Source organism: Myxine glutinosa, chromosome 4 (genome assembly GCF_964187855.1).
Source record: "Myxine glutinosa chromosome 4, kmMyxGlut1.1, whole genome shotgun sequence".
In the NCBI taxonomy this organism is placed as follows: Eukaryota; Metazoa; Chordata; class Myxini; order Myxiniformes; family Myxinidae; genus Myxine; species Myxine glutinosa.
Window position 1 is genome coordinate 157,334,969 of NC_136264.1, and position 25,709 is coordinate 157,360,677.

Consider the following 25,709-nt stretch of genomic DNA (forward strand, 5'->3'; position numbering starts at 1 on the left):
GGACCCGGAAGGGCCCGTCGTACGGCGGCCGGAGTGGCCCCCGATGTGCGTCGTGACGCACAAAAACATACTCCGCTGTGCAAAGTGCTGGGGGGACGTAGGACTGGGGGTCACCGTGGTGGGATGTTGGCACGGGGGCAAACCGTCGGGCGGCCTCCTGGAGGTCCGAGCGCTGGTGAGCTGCGGACCAGGGACTGGTAGCGTCGGGCACGAATTCGCCCGGGACGCGTAGCGCCTGGCCATAGACAAGCTCGGCGGTGGATGCCTGGAGGTCCTCCTTGGGGGCCGTGCGGAGGCCCAAAAGGACCCACGGCAGCCGGTCGGCCCAACCGCCGTCTTGAAGGCCGGCCATGAGCGCGGCCTTCATGGAGCGGTGGAATCGCTCGCACAACCCGTTTGCTTGGGGGTGGTAGGCCGTAGTACGGTGGAGCTTGACTCCCAGGTTGCAGGTGACCGCGCCCCACAGCTCGGAGGTGAACTGTGGTCCGCGGTCTGACGAGATGTCCGCCGGTGCGCCGAAGCGGGCGACCCAGGTGGCGATGAAAGCCTGCGCCACGTCGGCGGTGGTGGTGGAGACGAGGGGAACGGCCTCCAGCCACCTGGTGGTCCTGTCCACCATGGTGAGCAGGTGTGTGAACCCCCGTGACGGGGGGAGGGGGCCCACCAGATCCACGTTGACGTGGTCGAAACGTCGTTCAGGCACGGTGAAAGGTGCCAGCGGGGCCTGGGTGTGTCGGTGGACCTTGGCCCGTTGGCAGGCTGTGCAGGTGCTGGTCCAATCGCGGACGTCCCGACGAAGGCCGTGCCAGATGAATCGCGCCGACACCAGCTTCTGGGAAGCTTTCCGGCCCGGGTGGGAAAGGCCGTGGAGGGAGGCGAAGATGCGGCGTTGCCAGGTGACGGGCACGATGGGGCGAGGCTGGCCTTGGGAGACGTCGCAGAGCAGGACAGTGTCCGCGAAGGGGATGTCGGCTAGGCGGAGGCCCGTGTCCGCCGCCCGGAGGGCTTGCACCGTGGTGTCGGTGGTTTGGTCCGCCGCCATAAGCGCGAAGTCCACGCCCAGGTGGACCGCGTTCGCGCTGGCCCGGGAAAGGCAGTCGGCCACGGCGTTGTTTTTGCCGGCGACGTGCCGGATGTCCGTGGTAAACTCCGACACGGCGGAGAGGTGGCGCTGTTGGCGGGCCGACCACGGCTCCGTGACCTTGGCCATTGCGTAAACCAACGGCTTGTGGTCGACGAACGCCGTGAAAGGTCGGCCCTCCAGGAGGTGGCGGAAATGGCGGACGGCCAGGTGTAGACCGAGGAGCTCACGGTCAAACGTGCTGTATTTGAGCTCGTTCGGCCGGAGCTGCCGGCTGAAAAAAGCGAGTGGCTGCCAAACCCCGTTCACCCATTGCTCATGTACGGCGCCCACCGCGTAGTCGGAGGCATCCGTGGTGAGGGTGATGGGAGCGTTGAGCACCGGGTGAGCGAGCAGTGTTGCGTCGGCGAGGGCCCGCTTTGAGCTTTGGAAGGCCGCGTCCATTGCTGCGGACCAGGCGATGTCGTGCTTGGCCGGCTTGCCCCGGAGGGCTTCGTAGAGGGGCCGCATGAGTTGAGCAGCGCGGGGCACGAAGCGGTGATAAAAATTCACCATTCCCAGGAATTCCTGCAGGGCCTTTATGGTGCGGGGACGCGAGAACGTGGTGATGGCCTCGACCTTGGTTGGCAGCGGCACGGCCCCGTTCTTGGTGATGTGGTGGCCCAAAAAATAAACGGCCATCGTGCCGAAGTGGCATTTGGCCGGGTTGACGATGAGGCCGTGCTCGCTGAGGCGCCCGAACAGTGTTCGGAGGTGGAGGAGGTGCTCGGCCCGGGACGTGCTGGCGACGAGGATGTCGTCCAGGTAAACGAAAAGGAACGGCAGGTCACGCAGCACGCCGTCCATCAAGCGCGGGAACGCCTGAGCCGCGTTCTTGAGACCAAACGGCATCCGTAAGAATTCGAATAAGCCGAACGGCGTGATGACTGCCGTTTTAGGGACGTCGGCCGCCCTGACAGGTACCTGGTGATATCCCCGTATGAGATCAATTTTCGAAAAAATGACCCGTCCCGCCAGACGGGCGGAGAAGTCTTGGATGTGCGGGATCGGATACCTGTCGGGGGTGGTAGCGTCGTTAAGGCGGCGGTAGTCGCCACATGGGCGCCAGCCGCCCCCTGGCTTTGGGACGATGTGTAGTGGCGAAGCCCACGCGCTATTGGAGCGCCGCACGATGCTGAGGTGTTCTAAAGCGTCGAACTCGGCTTTGGCCACGGCGAGCTTGGCTGGGTCGAGGCGGCGGGCTCTGGCATAGACCGGCGGGCCCGTGGTTGGTATGTGGTGCTCGATCCCATGCCGTACTGCGACGGCCGAAAACGTCGGCCGCGTGAGGGCCGGGAACTCCGTGAGCAGGCGAGCAAACTCGTTCGCCGCCGGGAGGGCGCATGCCAGCTCGGTCGGCGCGGAGCTGCTCAATGTGCATACCAGGGAGCTGAAGGTTTCGGCGTTGATTAAACGACGCCGTTGGACGTCCACCAGCAGTCCGTGTGCGCAGAGGAAGTCAGCGCCTAGCAGAGCCATGGGCACGTTTGCGGTTACAAACGTCCAAGCAAAGCGTTGGCCGCCGAAGCAGAGGGTGACGTTGCGCGGGCCGAAGGTGCGGATGGCCGATCCGTTGGCCGCAACCAAGGAGGGGCCGCAAACCGCGGACAGCCTGTCCTGGTCAGAGGTGGGTATGACACTCAGTTGGGCGCCGGTGTCGCACAGGAAGCGCCGTCCGGACGCTTTATCCGTGATGAACAGTAAGTTGCCCGTGTGGCCGGCGCTCATGGCTGGTAATGAACGCCGGCCCGGCCGTTTCCCGGCCTGCCGAATGTGCACGGGGGTCGGCATGTCCGGGCCTTCTGTCCGAACCTGGCATGATAGTAACACCACGCTTGGTCAGGTGGAGGCCCCGGTCGTCGTGCTGGAGGTGGTCGGCTCGGTGTAGCGGCCGCCAATTGCGTCGGCAGTTCGGTCGTCGACCGTGCCGGGTGCTCGGGCGCCATGGGTGTTGCGTCGGACGGCGGTGGGCCTCAGGTCGCTGCTGCGATGCGCTGGCCTGTGGCGGAGATCTTGTCGGCTTCCCTGGCAAGGGCACGGGGATCCGTGATCGTCGTGCTTGCCAGGGCGAGGCGTACAGGGCGAGGCAGCTGACGGATGAACAGCTCCCGGAACAGGAATTGCCGGAGAGTGCTCGCCGAGCAGCGAAAGCATGTAGTCCATTCGCTCAGAAAGGGCGCGTGTCGCCGAGCTCGGGCAGGTCGAGCAGACGCCGTGCGCGTTCCGCCGATGGGAGGGCGAAAGCATCGAGGAGGAGCTTTTTAATCGCGCCGTATTTGTCAGCGGCTGGCGGGCTCTCGAGGAGGCTCGGGGCGCGGGCCGCGGTGGCTGAACCGAGCGCTGCTACCACATGGTGGAAGCGGGTGTCGTCGGCCATGATGCCTCGCAGGGCGAACAGGGAGTCCGCCTGTGCGAACCAAACCGCCGCGTGAGCCTCCCAGAAGGGCCACTGCCACTTTAAGGGCCACTGCCGTGTCCATGTCGGTAGGTCACCAATGAAGGAGCTCGGGCTCCCACGTCGATCGGAAGAATGGACGCGACAAAAAGCTGGAATTCGTCCGAGTTGCTTTATTCAAACAAAACACTCAGGTACTCTGAAAAGCCCGTTTATCGGGCAGCAATATATATACACACATTATCCCAGAGCGTTTGCCCAGGAAAGGCGAGAGGGGGCATGGCCGAGCGTCCTGGCTGCGGCCTGGCAAGTTGAGGGCGAGCCTGCCCGGGCATGCCCGGGCATCCCGACCGAGGCCTGGCAAGTTGAGCGCGGGCCTGACCGGGCGTCCTGGACGAGCCCGGCATGGTGATCGCTCCGCGTCCTTGATAGGTGCAAGGCGATTGTGAAAACCCAGCGGTAGCCGCTACAATATCACCTTTATCTATCAATATTGTTGAAATGAAGATCAAATAGCTGTCGGTTGAAATATGTTGAAAAAGTCAAAACTTTACATGGGGTGTACTTACTTTTTCACGTGACTGTATATATATATATAATGTTCATGACAACCGAACTGTGATGAAGATGCCCTTCTAAAGGTTATCATGCTGTGAAAAAATGAAGACCCACAAGGGAAAATACATTTGTGTGTGTGTACACATTCATTATAATAGTGAATTTTTATATTTGTTTACTTATTTGGTTATATGTGCATCAAAAAACAACAACAAAAAAAAACACACACACACACACACACACACACACACACACACACACACACACACACACACACACACACACACACACACACACACACACACACACACACACACACACACACACACACACACACACACACACACACACACACACACACACACACACATATATACTGAACCAAATCCAACAAAATTTTGCATGTTGGTAATCCAAGTATGGTTTCTATCTGGTGGAGGGAGCTCTCAGCTCAGAGTGGGGGATGGAGGGGATGGGCATCATGCAGTAGCCAGTATTACAAATTATCTTAGATCATACTATAATGCAGCTAACCCTGGTGTTGCAGCTAACATGTTGCAGCTAACATGCAGCTAACCCTGGTGTTGGGCTAGCGGCTAGGGTGCCGGCTTAGGATCCTAGGATCCTGGGTTCGAATCCCGGTCGATTGCTGAATTAACGCCAGGGGGGTTGACTCAGCCTGTCATCCTTCCGAGGTCGGCTAATTGAGTACCAGTTCACTGGTAATTCCCTGTTTGTCGTTAAAGGCGGCAAAAAGGGTTGGCGTCAGGAAGGGCATCCGGCCGTAAAACATTGCTTCAAAAAGGGGACAAAAAACAACAACAACCACGGTGCCCGAAAAAGGCCAACCCCCGCTTGCGGGGAAAAATGGCCTCTAAAGGTGGTTATTTTTTTTTTTTAATACTATAATGCAGCTGTCATGTATGTGGGTACGTATCATGAATATAAAAATAAAGTTTAAACAACCTGACAATATGCATTACAGTGATGTTGAAATCTGTGTGAGAATTATTAAAAATATTTCATTTCATTAATTTTAAGAAGAGGTTCAAACAAAAGTAACCAACACTTAGCTTGGCACCGAAGAGGAAGTGATTTTTGCCCGCACCATATATAAGCAGCATTGTTGCTTGATGAAGGTGATGTTATCCGACTTTTGTGAAGTGTTGTACTTCACTTCAGGTCTACCTTCTTCTTCTCTCAAGCCTCTTCACCCAGTACACAATTGGCTCATAGTTATAACTCAAAAATTTGATCCAACCCTCCAGATTAATCCAACCCTCAAGACATTTCAGAAGCGTTTGTGAAGTACAACGTATTGCCCTTTGATTAAAAATGCCGAGTGTACGTGTGTGTGTGTGTGTGTGTGTGTGTGTGTGTGTGTGTGTGTGTGTGTGTGTGTGTGTGTGTGTGTGTGTGTGTGTGTGTTCGATGTACCAACCTGTAATCGAGAAGTGGCCAGCATCTGTTTGACACTGTTCTTGTGACCCCCTAATAAAGCCATTCTCGTGTCAGCAGAAAAATACGGTGTTAATATGACAAGACCTGCCGCAAGACTCTGGAAAGTACCGATCTCAAGCTGATACAACGAACGGTGCCAGTTTATATGGTTGCAAATTAGTTGTGTTCTGGCCAATTGTAGCTGGGGTATTTATAGAACCACAACTGCTCTTCAAAGATTAAAACCAAGAGTATAAGTCAACGAAGTTAAAGCAGTTCTTAAGGCATCGGAAAGTCTAGCACCTTGTTGGCCACTCCAAAGCTCAAGATAAGACTGCAAATAAGGCTGGGTATAAGGAGCTCTCAACAAGCACAGGTAAGATGCCGGTCTCAACTCCCACCACCCTTCCTCCCATCCCGTGCCTTCTACTTTATCTGTGAATTTGAGTGCACAAACAAAAACCAACAAGCAACCCTCAAAACAAAATGCAAAACATATGCTGCACTACTAAGTGCACAAATTTCTGCATGCACTGTCGGCGGACATAACCTGCAAAGTGACAAGGTTCAAATAATGTCGCCAGATGCAGGTACAATTTCTGTAAAGGTGTACCGGTTTCCCTCGAGCAGTGGAAGTGCGTTTTTATTTTTTTTACCCCCATGATCAACGGTTGTGACTTTCTAATGAATATTTCATTGTGCTGGCAAAGTGCTGCAGAGACACTGCTCTGTGGAGAACTTGAGCTTCATTTACGAATCTCCAAAGATAACGATTTTTTCCACCTTATGCTGTGTGTCAATGTTTCTTGTCAGTTTATACGTGGTGATTCTTGATATTTTGTAGATTACTCTTTGTCATACTGAATCCCCATCCCAAGGACAGGACAGCAGTAGCTACTGTCCTCTCTGCTGCCCAAATGGAAAATGTCATCCAATCCAAGCAAATCTCATACTTTCACCCGGTCTCCTAAACTCACCAATCTATGTCTACAATCGACCACTGAAAGGAGGTCAGTCGCTTGAACTTATCGGCCTCACCATCAGATGCAACTTCCCCTCTGGGAAGACCGTATATCCGAGTTGGCCTCAAAGGCTAGCTGCAGACTCAACATCCTCCTTCGCGGAAGTTCTTCATCAGTAAATCTGAACATCTCATGACCTACAAAGGCCTTTCTTTGTTCGTAGGTCAATGGAATACTGCTCTCCCCTATGGGCCAGTACCCTGTGTTCAAATCTCAGATATTGTGAAATCCAAAAATCTAATCATTGACATCTCGCACAACGAAGCAGAAACATAGTAGTTAACCCTCTCCCACCACAGACAGGTTGGTCACCCATGTTTTTTTTTTTAACTGCCTCTATTCTGGTCTTGCTCCTCATGCTCTTTCAACCCTCTGACCCTCCCCATTTAATCAAGGATGCACATGTTCTTCAAGCAACTTCCTCTTTGTTAAACTTCAAAATCCAGACTTAATGTTCACCTCAACCCCTTGTCCACTCCTCCCCAGCTTGTGGAACTGTATTCCTGAGGGGGTGCAATCTCACCCCCTCCCCTCCCTTCAGGGCTTCAAGGTGCAGCACAACGATCTAATGTCATCCTCAATTTCCATGCATGGTCTTTAATACCCTATTAACCCCTCTTGAAGCTCATACTTACCGGCGACATTGCATCTCCTCTATCCCATTATATCATGCATTCCTATAATATATATTCATTCCTATATATCATTATCATATAAAATTTGAAATTCTCTCCTCCATTACATTGCCTTCCTGCTCTTCTATGAGCCTAGGTCTTGTATACACAAAATACAATTAATGGGATGCATTACTTTACTGTAGCAGCTGTGGGTATAAGAAGAGATGTTTAATCTTCATGAGAATAGTTTTTTTTGTTGTTTTTTTCATTTATAAAGCTCTGCATCTGCATCTGCATCAATTGTTTAGCGAAACCGAACCAAGGTCACGCTGCTTGGTCACCCTAGAAAATTTGTTCAGTGCAATTGAAGTCCAGAAAGGGTCTTGGGAGGCTCAAATACTGAGGCTCATGACACCACCACCACAACAACAACACACCACAGGCATTTTAAGGCCATTTTCCCTGCAAGAGCGGGGGTTAGCCTTGCGGGCCCCATGACAATCTTCTCCATTTTGCCATATTTTCTGCATCTCCCCTTGTTAACCCCCTTGCCCGCATTTCTTCTTCCACCACCTTTAGCCAAGTATTTCTCGGTCTTCCCCATCCTCTACTTCCTTCTAACACCACCACCACAGGTGCTCAGTATCTTTCTACTGTGCTTACATTACATTGTTTATTTTTGTATTCAACCTTTAATTATCCCACAATACCATGCAAGGTACCAGGCTGCAATTTGGACTCGTCGTTGCATTAAGATTGTTCATTTATCCCAAAATGAATTTTATACTGGATTGAAACCACATCCTTGGCGGTTTCTTTATAAAGGACTAGCTGAATGCACCCGGCGTTGCCCAGGTTCTTTTTGAATGAATTCAATCTCCTGTACATAGGTCTGACGCGAGCCCAGTATCAGTTAGTGTTAACGATTCCTTGTTCTTTCTTCTGTCGGGCCCCGCGAGAGAGAATTTTGAAAGCACGTGTTGCAATCAGTCAGATATTCCTATTAAGTGCATAAGTTGTACTTCAAGAGAATTTTGAAAGAAGAAGAAGATTTATTGCGAAATGGACCCAGCCCGGCTGAGGCGGCCTGGACCGGCCTCGCCACCTAGCCTATAACCTTCCCGGGGCCCGTCCCGACATTTTTTGTTTCAGAGGTTTCCTCCTATCCTTCACCGTTCAGTAGATTAGTGCGTGCAGACAAACAAACAAAAACTTTCTTTTATATATAAAAGGATAAATCCAACTCACACAAACGTAAACACAAGAACTGAAGAACAACTAATTTACATCCCGTATAAAGTGCTGCTTTAAACAGTACAAGTTACGGGAAGCAGTAGTGGGAGTAAGGGCAGGAATGATAGTGTTCTTGCTTTGTAAATATGCAAATGTTCTTGCCTTAACATAACGTACCTAATTTGCAAAATATCATCCCATCTAGCATGTATTATACCTACCTTGTGAAGGTCGTGGGAATACAGGTGTTCCGGGTGGTTTGTGCAATGCTTTGTTCCGCTGATAGCTTGGTGTTGCCGGATAATTGAGAGCTTCTGAAGATGGGCGTTTCAACTGGGGTGATGGCAAGCCAATATCCAAAGATGGCCATGGGCTTCTGAGCTCATCATACTGTTGATGGCGTCGGTTGTTTTGGACCAGCGGGGAAACAGGAGGTAATGCTGTAAATAGTGGTGGTGGTGGCAGCGATGAAAGCACAGCCCTGCGTGGCCAAGGAATGCCATACATGGGTCCATTCTCTTCGTTTCCAGAAGGCAACCGATGTCGCTTGGGAGGAGGCGAGGCAAAGTCTAAAGACTTGGGACGTGTGTGAACAACCTGAGGTGAAGTGCAGGGGAGTATATGTAATGGATAAAGATATATCGGTGCAGGAAATTCAGGAGAAAGGGGATTAAACATAAAAATAAATAAATAGAAGTCTGGATGGGAGATTCAGAAAAATGAAACGGCAGAAAGAAGAGGTTGCATGCAATTTATATTGTGTCAAAAAGCTTTCATTCTCTAATCAAATTTGATTCAATTACAGCTCGCTTTACTTCCGTCACGATTCTCACATCATCACGTGCCATGAAAGAAGACTTCCTCAAAGTACGCGTATTCCTTCCCGGAAAAGTTGTTTCATTATCCAATACGGCAAGATTCACAAATAAAATGCCAAAACAAATAACATACAAATGAACAAATTAATAACTGAGAACGAAGTGAATACAGCATAAATGATAGGAACCATAAGAGAGATGCCTACCCCACTGCTGGAATTAAATTTGGTAAATGGACAGTCATCAAAGTAATCATCCACATCCTCAAAATCCACAGAGCCAAAAGCACAACGTTCTGTTTTGCTGCAGCTTGGGTCCAGGGCTTCATCACGATCTGATCGTCGAATCCACTGGGTCTGCGTAACACGCAGCAGAACACATCCGCAACGTACCCGGGCAACTACAGTTACTGTCACAGGACAGCTCCAAAATGCAAATGAAGTCAAATAAAAATATATCTTACAAGAGACAAACTTGCTAGTCAAAGATCAATGACACCGAACAAACCAATAAAGAGACAATCAATCATATGATCCATGAGAAGCCATTGTACCATTAATTGCATACTTTTTCTATCAATAACCATAACTCAGATTATCGTGTATCATCATTTGCCATGCTCTATACAGAGAGTCAGTTCTGACGAAGCAGTTTCTAGGCTGGGGTTACAATCCTGGAGGGGTCGCTACTCCGACACGGGATACTCGACTGTGTGTTCAGGGTTTTGCAATTTTGTCAGGGTGCCAGCGATAGCTTGCCTACTCTTCACGAAGTACACCGTGGAATCTTTCAACGTCCAACACCTAATGCCAGCAGATGGGACACCAAGTTTAACGTCAAATCTAGGGACGGCACACATCATCAATTCCTTGCTCTGCCCGAAAAACATCAGGACGGCAGTTTATAGCTGGGCCGAGATTCAACCCCAGGCTAGACAGCTTAGAGGGGAGTGTGCGTACCTCTAAGCCATCCTGCCAGCGTATATTGTGGATGCAAAGCCAATGTTTTCATTTCAGGAATGCACAAAATGTACAAGTATTGGACGAAAAAAATGGAAGCACCAATGTAAAGTCACTTAATGGGGTGTTGGGCCACAATATGCAGCAAGTACGGCATATATGCATCATGGCATAGAGTCTAACAGCGTCTGGAATTCTGCAGGAGGGATGCGGCACCATCCTTCCACGAGAAAGTCAATCAACTCACACCTGTTTGATGGAGGTTGAAATCGCTGTCCTCAAGCGTCATTCCAGAATATCCTACAAATGCTCGATTAGGTTCAGATCTGGTGACTGAGAAGGCCATGACATGTATAACACCAGTATCATGCTCATCAAACCATTGGGTGACCACACGTGCTCTGTGAATGGGGGCATTGGGGGGGATTAGGGTGGGTCTCCTATTGCAGCCATGATAGCCATAATTATAGGCAACCAGGCCTGTGCAGCATTTTTGCACATTACCCTAAGCATGCTGGGATGGTGTTTGCTTAATTAATGCCATTGTCTGGTGCCCCTCATTTACCCAGGTGTTTCCATTTTTTTTTATCCACTACCTGCACATACGTTATTAAAAAGCAACTTCACCTGTTGAAGCCTTTTAAATCATTTCACTAATTTAGTGCGGCACAGAGCCAAAGCATCATCGGCAATTACACGAAAAAAAAGGATGACAAGGCCTGGTGTGCATCTAAAACCTAGGTGGTGACAATTTGAGAAAACTTTCAATCCAAAACATTGGTTGAAAAATAAAAAAAATAACTCAGAAAACTCGAAACATCAGAATCCTCATCTTCATCATCAATCACGAGATGAGAAAAAAAAACAACTAAACAAAAAGAACAGGCAACTGCACCATTCTGGGCCTAAAACCACACACCTTGATTTCGGTAAGAGCATGAGATATGGAGGTCGAACGATCATGTCGCTCATTGAGCAACTGTGTAGAAGAGAGAAGGCAAGGTCGTCGCCCGGATGCCTTCATGGCCACCAATATCAAGTAGCAGGCGGTCAAGTGGTCATACTTCCACTCGAGTAAAGAGAAATAAGGGATGGAGGAAAATACGAAGCAACTATTATGGCTTTGATATTAAGCATTAAAGACCAAATGATGAGTGTTCTCTCAAAAGTGATTGTGGACCCGATTTTATTATTTCATGTCATTAGCATCGATTTAGCTTTTATGTGTAGATACTTTTAGAAATTCTGAGACTCTCCACAAGATCCTCCGAGGCAAAAATATACATAACTACCATAACCAAATGTTTTATACAAATTTTTATTTAACAAACAGGAAGTAGATGCCTGCGTGGGGCTGGTGTGAAAAATTTCTGACTCTGGACCTGGGGCTTGAACCCATGGACATCACTTACGGTGACAGCCCACTGAGCTATTGAGTCTCCGGGATATCCTCTGAGATTCCTCACACTAACACTGCGAGCTTTATGGAATTTCTCTTAAATATCCCTCATGAAAAGGCCTCAACTTTTTCCCTGGCTTAGTTGTCCCTGTACAACAAGCAGTCGAAACAAAGTAGGTGCTATTGTTCAATTAGACCTACTTATCTATCTTTAGGAAAAGTTGGCATACGTTACCAGATCCAGGGTAAGTGGATAATAGAGCAGGGCAAGATTCATTAATCGGGCCCAAGGTCTACATCACACATATACAGGCCGTGGATCAGAAGAGGTGCAGCACGTAACTAGAACGGCACTCGGTACAACGCATACCTCCGCCAGGCTGAACAGTTTACGGTTTGTATCCCACCGATATGTCAGATCTGGATTCGGACCTGAAGCAAAATCGAATCAGCTGGTTCTTATCACTTAACCAACTCATTCACTTCGTTTTGTCATGCCATCCACAACTTTTTGAAATATGCTACAAAAGGGTTCTAAAGAGTAATTATAAAGGGTTCTAATGCGTGATTCTAAAGGGTTCTAATGCGTGATTCTAAAGGGTTCTAATGCGAGATTCTAAAGGGTTCTAATGCGTGATTCTAAAGGGTTCTAATGGGTAATTCTAAAGGGTACCGTTAATTTCAATGCTTCCACTTTGCAAGCTGCTCAGCAAGAGGAGCAAGAGAGGTGCTTCATTATGTTAGCAAAAATGGTCACCATAGTTGGATTCATAGTGGTACAATAACCAATGAAATGTTCAGAGGCATACCCATTATGTATACAGTACCCATGATATTGAAACGTGCATTTCATACTATAAATCTGCTTTGCCCATTTCATATTAAAAATACCAAACTGAACCGCTTCCTTCGGACACGGGTACGATTTTTTTATCCATTTTGACAAGTGGATTAGCTTTATATTTAAATAAAATATTGTAGATTAACTGGTATGGATAAACTTTTAATTTAAGAGTCTGAAAGGTGCTTCAAGCTACAAGAAGCACAATGGCAGTTAAATGCCATGCACGGAATATAAATGCAGCTGCGACCAGGTGTCATCATTCTTACCTCAGAGACAAGGCACGACATGGTCTTGTGATTACCGCCAAACCATGTGGTCAATTCGGCAATACACTGGTGATCCAAGTGGTGCAGCTAAAGTTAGGAGAATGCCAGAAGAATGTGGGGTTGAGGGCAGGATGTGTGGACAAGTGCTAGGTAAGAGAAATATAACGGTTGCTTTCAAACACAAAGTGACATCCACATATCATAGAATTGTGGGTAACCGAGAATAGAAAAAACAAAGTCACCAGACCTTCACCCTTTGTATAAATACTGCAAGTACAATGACCAAAAGAGGATGAAAATAAATCACCTTCCATTACAGACTCCACAAACATGCTGCAAGATTTGAGGCCCAGCAATGCAATTGGAGCAATTTAAATATTTAAAAAAACAAACTGCAGTCACCACCTACCGGGAACTTGCTGTGATACTCCACATCACAGCCATATTCCTGAGTCAGCCATGGGTGGACAAGCAATTCTTTGATGGAAATCCGCTGCTTTGGCTCCACCTGTTTCAGGAAAACAAAATTGGAGAAATATGAGAATGTTGACCTCAGTTTGGATAATTGTGGGGACAGCAGAGAAAAAGAGACCAAGAACCAGGAAAGCGGGACAAGGAGAGAAGAATGTTAGGTAGCTCCCAGAAAAAGACAGTTAAACGATGTGTAGGTAGGGCAGGGATAGAGGTCTGGCTGTCCATCTGGCTGTCAAAATGAAGAAAAAGAACCTTTCTAATCCACCGTGTATAATTATAATGGTTTCTAAAAGGTAATTCCAAAGGGTAGTTCAAAGGGTTAGTTCCAAAGGTTAATTCTCAAGGGATATGTTAGATTTCTAGGTTTTGCCTATTTAATATTAAAGATGTCAAACTGAACCGTTTCCATCAGATACGGGTGCGATTTTTCACTACCTAAAAAAAAAAAATAACAAAATCCATCAACCAAGTCAAAAGTTACATGTTAAAATGCACCGCGACGCCCAGAAACGTGACCGTGTTGACATCACTGGCAGCCAATGAGAATGTGTCTCTGAGCACATCTTCTCTCAATCAGACAGCACTCGCATTACATATGTAACATTGTTGTCTTCCTGCGCTGCGTGCCACCATATCGACTCCACACTTTAATTATTTGTATAACACATTTTGAAGTGAATCATGTGCTTATTTTATAGTGCTCTTCTGACACAAAAATGTGCAGCTAGTGCTAGTACTCAAATTGAGCCCAAAGTGTCAAGAAAAAGCACAAGCATAGAGCTGAAATAGAAAATTTTAAGGTGGATGACATAGTAATTACTAATATTAATTAGTGTAAGAGTGTACATCAATGTTTTCAGGTTATTACTGTTAAGGCTGAGAAATACGGGTCTGTGAGGGTCGCCATTGGTATCGACGTTCGCGCACGGTTCTCCCCTACAAAACTACGTTTAGTTTGTCCAAATCCAACCAGCCGTTCCAAAGATGAGTAGTTTTATGTGCCGTGCCGTCATGAATCCAATCGGCTGGATATTGTCATTTATTGAAACGAAGACGTTCTTTGTCGGGTTCGTGTGAAGCAACCAGGAGGCCGAGAGAGCTGCGGGTGGTCTCGTTAGTTAGGCCTGGATCCTATCTCGTTTGTCATGAAGTTACAAGTGTCTGTGATAATCTGGTGGACTGGGAGAAGAGATCGTGGGAGACCATCGGCCTGTTAGACCACTTGCGCATGCGCAGTGTTGATGCGATCGACGCATTGGAATGTTTGACGGTACGGCGAGGCGATCTCGAACACGAAATTGCAGTCTATAATAATATGCTTGAAGAACTTAATGATTTTCAGAATAAATACATTTTAAAATAACTTGAGCTTGTGTTCATTATTTACAAAAAGGCCGACCTGTCCCATTGGCTGTCTTTAATTTCTCTCTGGACGGCACCACAGCAGATGAGGAGGACCGCAAGGCATGAGGACACAAAAACAACACATTTATATGTGCAATCTATGCTTTTCAACCCCCCCCCCCCCAAAAAAACCGCATAAATTCTGGAGCTTTGGTCTGACCAGAGACCAGCAATATATTTTTTTCGGCCTAATATATAATCATTATTATGTCCCCAGTGGTAGCGAGTCAACCCCAGAATTAGCGCGTCCGCCGGTCCATGTATCCTCATCGACACGTGCTTTACGTTGTGCTCTGTGCAGAACTTAATCTTCGTGCAAACTGGGGTATTATGTACATGTATACTTCATCAAAGGAAAAATTGAATATTAATAATTTCATTATATTGAAAAATAAAATGTTGGTTTTGGAAAAGAAATTCAATCTCACTTGTAGAATATTCTGAACACATCTCATAGCAAAAATAAAAAAATAAGAAATACCAAGGCAATAAACCTAGAATGTCTTCAAAAAAAAAAAAAAAAAAGGAGCAAAAAACAAACAAAAAGAAAACAGCTACAGAGTTCATAGAACATGATACCCCACACCGTGTTTCTTCAATTTTACCTCAATTTTAATTAAATAGTGATTTTAACAACAAAAAACTCGAAAGTTTAATGCTATTGAAGTCCAGGAATAGTCCTGAACACCACCCCAATTAACCTTTATTTTAAATGAAGTACTTTTCCTCAATTTTCCCGCTAACTGTGGAAACAAAATTGAGGTCGCAAAAGTGGCATCGCTGGTACAAACTGTACCTCACTTACCTTTGAACAGTCTACTCCAGGTTAGATTACCATAAACTGTCAGATTAGTGCTTCACAGGCAGGGCCGCTGCATTACAGGGTGCACCATCCCTCGGATGGACGTCAAGCTGGCGACCCGTCTCCTAGCATTAAATTAGCAATGTAGCAATGATTTGGGCAATTAAAGAAGTTGTAGTGGTGGTAATAGTGGTAGTGGTATGGAATTAGTTGCAATGCCTCAGACAAACAATTCAGTTTGAAAATCATTGCTGTAGAGTCAACTTGAATCGTTTGAAATTGGATGGATTGTGCAAGGAGAGTAAAGAATACCTGCAGAAGCTGATTCAACAGTTGAACGCTGCTCGAAGATAGCCATGATGGAAGCTCGTATTTTCCACGCTGAAAGTACAAACAATGCCATTATAATTAATTTGATGAGCCACACAATCTTCTGTTTGTACATGCGCACCAATGAAAGCGTACTTTTATCAGTAAAAGTTTTATAATTGCAAATAAATATAAAAACAATGTTCAATGCGTGTAAATGACTATCCCTGCCCTCTTTAGTCGGTGTAGTAAAGTGTCGCTTGTTTCATCGGTAACTTTTCCCTTTGAAAAACCATGTTAATGTTATATCATTTGCTCCTAAAAAAAATCATTTTTGTGTAATTAACATCCCATTTTACTTGTGCCTGCAAACTACTTCGGTCTGCAATTATATGAGCTTCAAAACTCTATTAAAAGACCGTACCTTACTGTATTGTGATAATGCATTAGACAGGCTGAAAGTACCTGTATTTTCCTGTACAAAACCACCACGTTCTCATCGTCAAAAGGTAAAAACCCACAAAGGAGCGCATACAGCAGAACGCCCATGCTCCACAAGTCAGCCTGCAAAACAAGGAAAATACACTCAACGGTATAAACCAATTGGAATTTGAGCCATGGAGGGAAGCAGGAAAAAAAAAATCAAGAAAACATTCAAACAACAATGTACTTGCGAAAAAGAAATGTGTGGTATATAGAAAACAATTTTTCCATCAGAAACCGTTCTGAATCCTCACCTCCGAACCAATGTAAGCCTTCCCTCGAATGAGCTCTGGGGCGGCGTAGGCGGGACTTCCGCAGCACGTCTGCAAACGGCACTCCAACCCACCCTGTCAGGTCATAATGGGGTCCGCAAGTCATGTTTCAAAAAAACAAAACCAAAAATAACCAATTAAACGAGATGCATTCACTGCAGAATAAATTGCAATATTAGATCGGTAACAAAAAGCATGTAATACACAAGAACGGCACTCGGTAGAGCGCATACCTCCACCAGACTGAATAGTTTACGTTTTGTATCCCACCGATAGGCTGCATCTGCATCTGGAACTAAAACCAAGATCTAATCAGCTTGTTATTGTCATATAACCAACTCATCCACCTAGTTTTGTCATAACCCATCTCACAACTTTTTGAAATATCGTTTTTGGCCCATTCTCTCAATAGTGAGGAATCACTTTAAAAATTCTCGTATCTGGGCTACCAGCTCTGGATCTTCACCAAAATCGAATCAATTTCGTCCTCGTCACACATCCAACCTGTCCAACAAGTTTCATGTGAATCCAGATTACTTTTTGAGATATCATGCTCACAAAAACACATACAGACAGGGGTGAATACACATCCGTTCACCTTTGGTGGTGGAGGTAAAAATGCTTCCTTGCACAAATAATCGGAACTTATAACCCCACGTGTGGCAGGTTCGCCTTTTTGGCTCGTTGCATGCTCGCCAAGCTGTCAGTTTGTGTGCAAATCCATATAAATTTAAATCACGTCGAATCGACAATCCTTATGGCTGTGGACAGTGTAATATCGACACGTTTCTAACCAATTAAAAGCAACCATCATATTTTCTAGAATTTAACAAGTTGTTCAAAAAAAATTAAATAAATAAAAAGAGGAAAAAAAAAAAAACGACAACATTTGCATCAGATGGGCAATGAACACTGATCCTCTCTTCTATGTTGGTAAAACTATTCCCTTCCATAGTGAAGTCGTTGTAGATAGTCTGGATTACATTTTGCCAAATCCCCATTCATTCAATACCTTTGGCTTGGCACAAAGGCCAAAGTCAATGAGCTTGAGGTTGTGGTTTTCATCGATCAAAAGGTTCTCCTAGCAGAAAAAAAAATGGAGAGATTAAAAAAAAAAAAACTAATAATAAAGGTAACATCAGGTCTGTACCTCAACCCTGTTAATCTCACAAATAGAAATGTCATGACAAAATTTGATTAAAAAATAACGTGCCATGAGACATTTGCTGTGTTGCCACTGTTTTAAGTTGATAAATGCAGACTGTGGTAGAAGGGAATGGAGAAGCAGCGAGCTAGGAGTCGCAGGGAGAAATTAAACTTACTGGCTTGAGGTCTCGATGAGCAAATCCCTGCCCGTGGACATACGCAACAGCAGAGACAATTTGGCGGAAGAACACCCTTGCCTCACTCTCTTCCAAACGGTCCTTAGAGACGATGTAGTCGAAGAGCTCACCACCAGGGCAATACTGCGAAACACAATCACAAAATTACTTTCAAGAAAGCAAGAAAAAAAAAACCCTTTGTACTGTACGGTGCATACAACCCTCTTGTGTTTCATACCTCAAGCACCATGAATATCCTCTTTGATGTCTCTATGACCTGATACAACGTACACACGTGCTGGTGACTGAGGTTCTTCATGGCAGCAATCTCAGTCTGGACTCGTGGCAAGTCCGCCTGGAAGGCAAATGGAAAGGTTACAGTTTCCGCACAATAATCAGGTGGAAGAGGAGCAAAGGAACGCCTTTTATAAGCACATACAAAGAATAAACAATAATGCATCACGTACAATGATTACGGTAAATATAGGACACAGGTACAAGTACAAAATAGAAGATTAATAGAAGATTCAAAAAGGAAAAAATTCTTCTTCAAAACAGATGATTCAGTGTAGCATAGGTAGAAGATAGAAAGACTGCCAACATGCCTGCAGTGAGTGAAAGCCCCTCAGATTCAGCTTCATCATGGGAGATACCAATGATTCTAAAAGCCTTGTTTTCTACAGTCTGAAGTCGAGTTATGTGTGAGACAGGAGCACCAGCCCAGAGGGGAGAGCAGTATTCCATCAAGCTGCGGATGAAAGCTTTGTATGTGGTGAGGAGCTCTGAGGTGCCAAAGGACTTCACACGACGGAGGATGCCCAGTCGGCGACGGGTTTGGAGGCCAGCTTGGAAATGTGGTTTTCCCAGGAAAGATCATGGCAGATAGTGAGATACAAAAGCTTGAGTGACAGAACTTCTTCGAGAGAATTTTTGAGAAAGTAGATGGGAGGGTTTTTCAGAGGGTCCTTTCAGAGAAACAAGGTGAAAGTGTGAGAATTGTCAGGATTGAAAGACATGTCCCACATATTTGACTAGTTTGTAATTGTATCCAAGGGTACAGGGAGTGAAGAGGCTGCTCCCTGCCGATCTAAGGGACGAGAGATGGAGTTGCAGGGGGTGTAGTCATCAGCAAACAGATAAATAGGATTTTCAAGAGTTGGAAAGATCATTGATGAAGATTAGGAAAAGCAGAGGGCAAAGAACACTGCCTTGAGAAACTCCAGCCTGGACAGGAAGAGATGAGAGAACTCCATTTAGAGCCACATTGACTACGACAGGAAAGGATGTCCACGAGCCATGCGTGGAGGTTTCCATGGATACTATAGGAGGAGAGTTTGGTGAGCAGGGTGGGGTGCCAGACCATAATCGAAGGCACGTGATATGTCAAGCTCCCTTGCTCTAATTTCCTGTTTGGCATTGAGGACCTCCATCCATTGTTGAGACAGCAGAAGCAGCATGTCCAGAGTAGAGTGACCTGGTCTGAATCCAAATTGCTGATCTGAGATAAAGCCATTGGAGAAGAGGAAGGATTTAATGTCAGAAGCGATTATGGATTCCATGACCTGACTGATGATTGATGATTGGGAGCAAGCTGATTCGTCTGTAGTTGCAAGGATCTGTTTTTGCACCATTTTGTGTAAAGTGGTAATGTTGGCTATTTTCCAAGCTTTACGCAGATGACCTTGAGCAAAAGAGAGGGTGAAGAGAACAGAGAGAGGGCAAGATAGAGAAGCAGAGCAGGATTTTAGGACTCGTGAGCTGATGCAGTCTGGTCCAGTTGCAGAATTGTAGTCGAGGTTTGACAGAAACTTCTCCACCTTGTCGGGAGAGAAGGACACAGAGTCCAGGGTCATCTGGGTACGAATGGGTAAGATGGGTACAGAGAGGGATGGGTTCGGGACACAATATTTTGAAGCAAACACAGAGTTGAGGCATTCAGCCTTTTCACATGCAGTGTCTGCTAGCTGTGTAGCCATTTGAGGTAACGGAGGGGATGGAGGGGGAACAAACACCAGAAACGGATTTGACAGACGACACCAGGATTTGGAGGAGGGTGGGGGGGGAGACAGGTTTGAGAGTTCAGTCTTGAGAGTAGAGAGATATCGTTTCCTGGCTCTCCTGAGGGTAGACACACACTTGTTCCGAGCTTTGTGAAAAGAACTGCGATTACCTTCCATTGGATTTGCCTTCCATGAGGCGAAGGCAAGTTGTTTCAGGGCAACTGCCTCACCACAAGCTTCAGTGTACCATGGACGGGAAGAAGTGTATGACAACTGAGGCCGAGATGGGATAAGCCTGTGCATGAGAGAGAGCAAATTTCTGTCGAAGAATTTCCAGGATGAGTTGATGTCAGACTATAAATGGGAGACCAGTCTAGAAGTTTGATGGCTGCTTGAAGACCATGCCAGTCGGGGCTGAGGAGGCTCTCTGAGTACGGCCAGAGAGGTGTCCACTTTAACAAGTATATGATCAGATGAAACCAATTGGAGCAGAAGAAGAACAGCAGACATTTGCAGGGAAGTTAGTCATAATCAAGTCCAGAAAAGATGATGTTCTGTTGATTGAGATTGGGGTCGAGAAATTGACAGATTGTGTCAGTCCCAATAAGTCAAAGAAGTCCTTTGCTGAGGTTCCATGGTAGGTGCAAGAGGTACCCATACCCAGCCATCTGGTATCAAGAGGAAACTTTGAGGAGAGGGGGTGAGAGTGGAGATTTGAAGGGGAGGCGTGAGAGAGGAGTTTTGACTGAGAGAGGTGAGGGAGGAGTTTTGAAGGGGAGGGGTGAGGGAGGTGTTTTGAATGTGAGAGGTGAGGGGTGAGTTTTGAAGGGGATGGGTGAGGAGGAATTTTTGAAGGGGAGGGGTGAGGGAGGAGTTTTGAAGGGGAGGGGTGAGGGGCGAGTTTTGAAGGGGAGGGGTGAGGAGCGAGTTTTGAAGGGGAGGGGTGAGGAGCGAGTTTTGAAGGGGAGGGGTGAGGAGGGAGATTTGAAGGGGAGGGGTAGGGGAAGGTAGTGAGGGAATGGGGGTAGGAGGGAGTAGAGGTAGGGGGCATGGAGTGGGACACTGGTAAGAGATAGGGTTGGTAGAATAAGGGCAAGTACAAGTAGAGGAGGGAACAGACAGGGAAGAGTATGACACTGAAGATGTACAAAAGGAATGATTCATGAAATACAAATATCAAATGCAAACTGGGGTTCTTGAGATTTTTAGGTCAGAGATACATTTCAAAATGTCAGAGGAGGGGTGATATGAAAGAGAGTTAAGACTTTGGAGAAAGGAAGAACTGTAAGAGATTTAATTTTTTGAATCGGAGTGATTGAGAGATTTGAAAACAGCCTTTTGAAAAGGAAGAAGAGCAAGTTGTAATAGAAGAGAGAATACAACACAGGAGAAGGAAATTTAACATTTTAAAATAAAACCATGAAGTCTGTCTGGGTTTTGTGGAAACACAGGCTGGGGTGATTCAGTTGAAAGGGGAAAAGCTGCTGGGATCAGTGGCATCCATGCTGAACTTCTCAAGAATGGTGGAAATGCTGCACTCGTGTTGTTGCATGCAATTCTGTGTACTATTTAGAACACAAGCATCATTCCAACTGACTGGAAGAGGGGCCTTGTTTGTTCCTATCTAGAAAGAGAAGCATGATCGACAGGACTGCAACAACTTTCGGGGACGATGATGCTCTCAGTGCCGGATAAGGTCTTTGATCGAATAATTCTTGATAGAGTTCGCCACCATCTGCTCGAGCACAGGTGCCCAGAGCAGTCTGGCATTAGACCATAGAGGTAGACAATTTTCTGTATCCTTACTCTTCGGGTCCTCACTGAATAAAGGCAAGAGTTTCAGCAGGGACTGCTTGCAGCCTATATTGATCTCCGTAAAGCGGGCAACTCATTAAATTTTTATACCCTCTGGAGGATCCTCAATCTTCATAGAGGTCACCAAAGCTGATCAATCCGATATCTGAACAATGCTCTGGTGCTGATAGTGCTGTAGGTGTGGTGGCGCCATCTCTAACTTATTTCCAGTTGCCACTGAAGGTCATCAGGGGGTGAGTATTGGCCCCCACACTTTTCAACACTTGTATGGACTGGATCATAGGGAGGATGTTGAAGAGATCTAGCTGTGGTGCATCATTTGGGTGTGTCAAGATCTCTGATGTTGATTTCGCAGATTATGCAGTCATTTTTGCAGAGAATCTGGATATCCTTATGGGGGCCCTCAAAGCCTGACATGAGTAGTCTTAGCCACTGAGATTATGGGTCTCCTGGGTCAAGACTAAGATCCAGGCTTTCAATGACATATTGGATGTTGCTATCCTGTCTGTATTTGTGTGGCGTGGTCACAGATAGATCCACTTACCTTGGCAGTGGCATTCATATCTCCGCATGATGTAAGCTAGACGTCAATAGAATAGATGTCTGGGTCAGGCCTGAGGAGTCATGGGTTCACTGGACTATGGGATGTGGTCCTGTCGCTACCTAGGCGGGAGGACGAAAGTCTGAGTCTTTAAATCCTTGGTGCTTCCAGTCTCACTCTATGGAGGTGAAACCTGGACTCTGACCAAGGGTCTGAGACAAAGGTTTGAGCATGATTCATATTAGATTTGTTCAACTTTGAATAAATAACAGGCACAATGGTAACCATACGAAGCCTTTGGTAAATATTTGGCTATCACTGGTTGGACTTTGTCTCTAACGAGTGTTTGCTCAGAGAAACTCAGATGGGATTTGTTACCTGTATAATATGTGAGCATCAGCTGCAGCGCTATGGACACGTTTTCCTGACGCTGATCCTGCTCACCAGATTCTCTTAGAGAGAGAGCCTTGTAAGTGGAGGAGGCCAACGGGCTGATCACGTGCATTGTGGTTGCAGCAGGGTGAGTGATATCTTGAGGATATGGGAATGGGCCAGACATTTGCCTGGGGGATGGCCAGATGGAGGCCCTGGAATACTGGCGGAAAGTGTACGTGGCGACGCACTGCTCCGATACCTGACGGTGTGACTAATCGGCTTTGTATGGTTACCATCGCGCCTGTTATTCAAAGCTCATGAACAAAGCTAATATGGATAATGCTCGGAAACTTCTCATGATCATGATCATGCTCGGATCATGTTTGATGACATTTCGGATCATGCTAATATGGATCATGCGAAGCAAATGTTGAAAAGACCCTTCCCATGTCCTTTTTCTCAAGACTACGTAGGGTAAGGTGTTCTATGAACTCTTGAGTTTTCTAATGCATTTTAAATTAATGTAAAGCACATTGATGTGTATAAGCTCCTACATTAACTTTAATCACCAAAATGAAAAACTAATAAATAAATAAAACTATTCCTAAATGTCGGCTGAGGCCGATGAAATCAGCAAACTAACTTTCAATGGGTAAGGGGTGGGAGGGAAGGGGGGGGTGAATGCACGACGTAGATGTCATCAAACTGTTTGTTACTATGTCTTCACCCCAAGTTCTTCTTTTTCCATGATCTTCACAGCAACTTTTTCTCCTGTCAGCTTGTGCTGTGCCAGCTTTACTTTGGCAAAGCCACCTGCAGAAGCACCGACAAAAGCACAAGTTAATACGCATGTTCCAAAGAGGAAACTAACAAAACTAGAAGATAAACTAGAACGGCACTCGAAAGAGCGCATACCTCCGCCAGACCGAACAGTTTGTTTTGCATCCCACTGATAGGCCGGATCTGGATTTGGGCCTGAATCAAAATCGAATCGGCTTGTTCTTGCCACCTAACCAACTCCTCCACCAAGTTTAGTCGTAACTCATCCATAACATTTTTTAAATATCATGTTATATGTCGCTTTTCGCCCGATCTCTCAATGGTAAAGAATCACTTAAAAAATAAATAACTCTCATATCCGAATCCATATTCAGATCTTCACCAAAATCGAATCAATTAGTCCTTGTCAAACACACAACCTGTCCACCAAGTTTCGTCCAAATCCCTCCATAACCTTTTGAGACATCCAGCTACATGTCAGTTTTGGCCCTATCTCCCAATGGTGAAGAAGCACTTTTAAAATTCTACTAGCCAGATCCGGATCCGGATCTGGATCTTCACCAAAATCTAAGCATTTCGGCCTTGTCACATAAGCTACCTCTCTGCCAAATTTCGTCCAAATCCGTCCACAACTTTTTGAGATATCTTGTTCACAGACAGACAAATAAACAGACAGATGAAAAATCACTCAGAGCGACACTTGGCACAAGTGAACAAAGCAGAATGGCACTCAGTAGAGCATCCTTTTGACCTCACAAATAATTAGTGGTTGAATTCAGTTTGCTGATATGAAAATCCTATTCAAATTTCAAGTGAATACGATGAAAATTGAGGATTTTAGAAATTTGAAAAAAAGGTGGTTGACCTTTGGCCCATGTTGACCTTTTGGCCTATTGTGATCTTAAAAATAGTTGGTGATTGAATTAAGTTCGCTGATATGTAAATCCTATTCAAATTTTAAGCCAATCGGATGAAAATTGAGGCTTTTAGAAATTCGAAAAAAAAGTGGTTGACCTTTGGCCTATGTTGACCTTTTGGCCTATGCTGATCTCAAAAATAGATGGTGGTTGAATTCAGTTTGCCGATATGTAAATCCTTTTCAAATTTCAAGTCAATCGGATTAAAATTAAGGATTTTAGAAATTTGAAAAAAGTGGTTGCCCATTGGCCTATGTTGACCTTTTGACCTCAAAAATATATGGGATTTTGTCAGACCATGAGTAGTGGCTTGCGCGGACCAATCAGCACGCTTAGAAAGCGCAAACTCTATCATTTGGTCGGACCACGAACACGCACACACACACACACACACACACACACACACACACACACACACACACACACACACACACACACACACACACACACACACACACACACACACACACACACACACACACACACACGAGTGATCAACATACTTGCAAAAAAAACTTTTAAAAAACTTTGCCAAGTAACAAACAAACAGGGTGAAAACATAACCTCCATCCACCTTTGTAGTGCAGCAGATACACAAAATTGTGCATTTTACGAGAAAAGCATGAAATTTTTAACATAGTTAGTGCATACCATAAGATTTATTTTCAGATGTGGAGGGAAGTCAGATTTGACCTCTGAGAACCGTGAGGTCAAATCCAAAATGGCCGCCAGTCCACCGAGTCTAATGTTCAAACGCGCTTAATTTTGGAACCAAATAGTGTAGAAAAACATTATAGGTGTCATTTCCAACTAAATTGGGGATGCCCAGAGGTGAATGATGCTTTCAATGAACTCCTAGGCATGCCAAGTGAGGTCAGTGAAGGCTCAATGTTACTGCTAGAGTGATTTGTGGTGCTGATGTACGACCGAACCAGTGAGAGCACGGAAGTGAATGATGCCAGGAAACAGCTCTTCACACAGAAGTGTAGAACTCTAGAGAACATTCCTCCAACCCAGGCAACACTCAAGCAGCACATCAAGCGCACTTGCTACCAGGCCAACTGTTGTAACCAGGCATTGGTCATAGATCCAGAGATGCCAGACCCACCTGACTGGGGCTGGACAAAGGAGACAACTGGGTGGCAGCCTCTTTGGAGCACTCTTCCTGAAGCATCAAAATCGTGCCATGAATTGATCGACTGTGGCTGCAAGAAAGGGTGCACTGGACGCTGCAAGTGTGCCAAAGCTGCATTCAAGTGCACTGGACGCTGCAAGTGTGCCAAAGCTGCATTCAAGTGCACTGCACTGTGCTTCTGTTCTGGAGACTGTTAGATTTAGATCATTACCAATTTTCATCATTGCACTTGAATTAATGTAAGCTTTGGTGGATATACTTGGTTAACTACAGTTATTTTTTCAGAGGTTATTGCATCATTCCTTGCAGTGTAAACACATTTTTTTTCATCATTTCTGGTCTTTGGGTGTTCTGTACCTATCCCTGTACCTGAAAAAATAAAGTTTTAAAAGTTCAAATGAACTTTTTC

At 45.9% G+C, this 25,709-nt stretch overlaps 1 protein-coding gene across 4 annotated transcripts in view; it reads right to left on the bottom strand.

Annotated features, from left to right (window-relative positions):
* MELK (maternal embryonic leucine zipper kinase) overlaps positions 1-25,709 on the bottom strand; it is a 73,654-nt gene that overhangs the window by 42,826 nt on the left and 5,119 nt on the right. For all 4 annotated transcript variants that reach the window (XM_068113889.2, XM_068113886.2, XM_068113888.2 and 1 more), the window contains exons 3-14: positions 23,196-23,281; positions 17,976-18,092; positions 17,738-17,881; positions 17,428-17,496; positions 16,398-16,490; positions 16,126-16,224; positions 15,664-15,732; positions 13,081-13,179; positions 12,672-12,758; positions 11,082-11,231; positions 9,410-9,559; positions 8,607-8,982 (exon numbers count right to left, since the gene is read on the bottom strand). In XM_068113889.2, the coding sequence (XP_067969990.2) occupies positions 8,607-8,982; positions 9,410-9,559; positions 11,082-11,231; positions 12,672-12,758; positions 13,081-13,179; positions 15,664-15,732; positions 16,126-16,224; positions 16,398-16,490; positions 17,428-17,496; positions 17,738-17,881; positions 17,976-18,092; positions 23,196-23,281 (1,539 nt within the window). The remainder of the gene's footprint in view (positions 1-8,606; positions 8,983-9,409; positions 9,560-11,081; positions 11,232-12,671; positions 12,759-13,080; positions 13,180-15,663; positions 15,733-16,125; positions 16,225-16,397; positions 16,491-17,427; positions 17,497-17,737; positions 17,882-17,975; positions 18,093-23,195; positions 23,282-25,709) is intronic.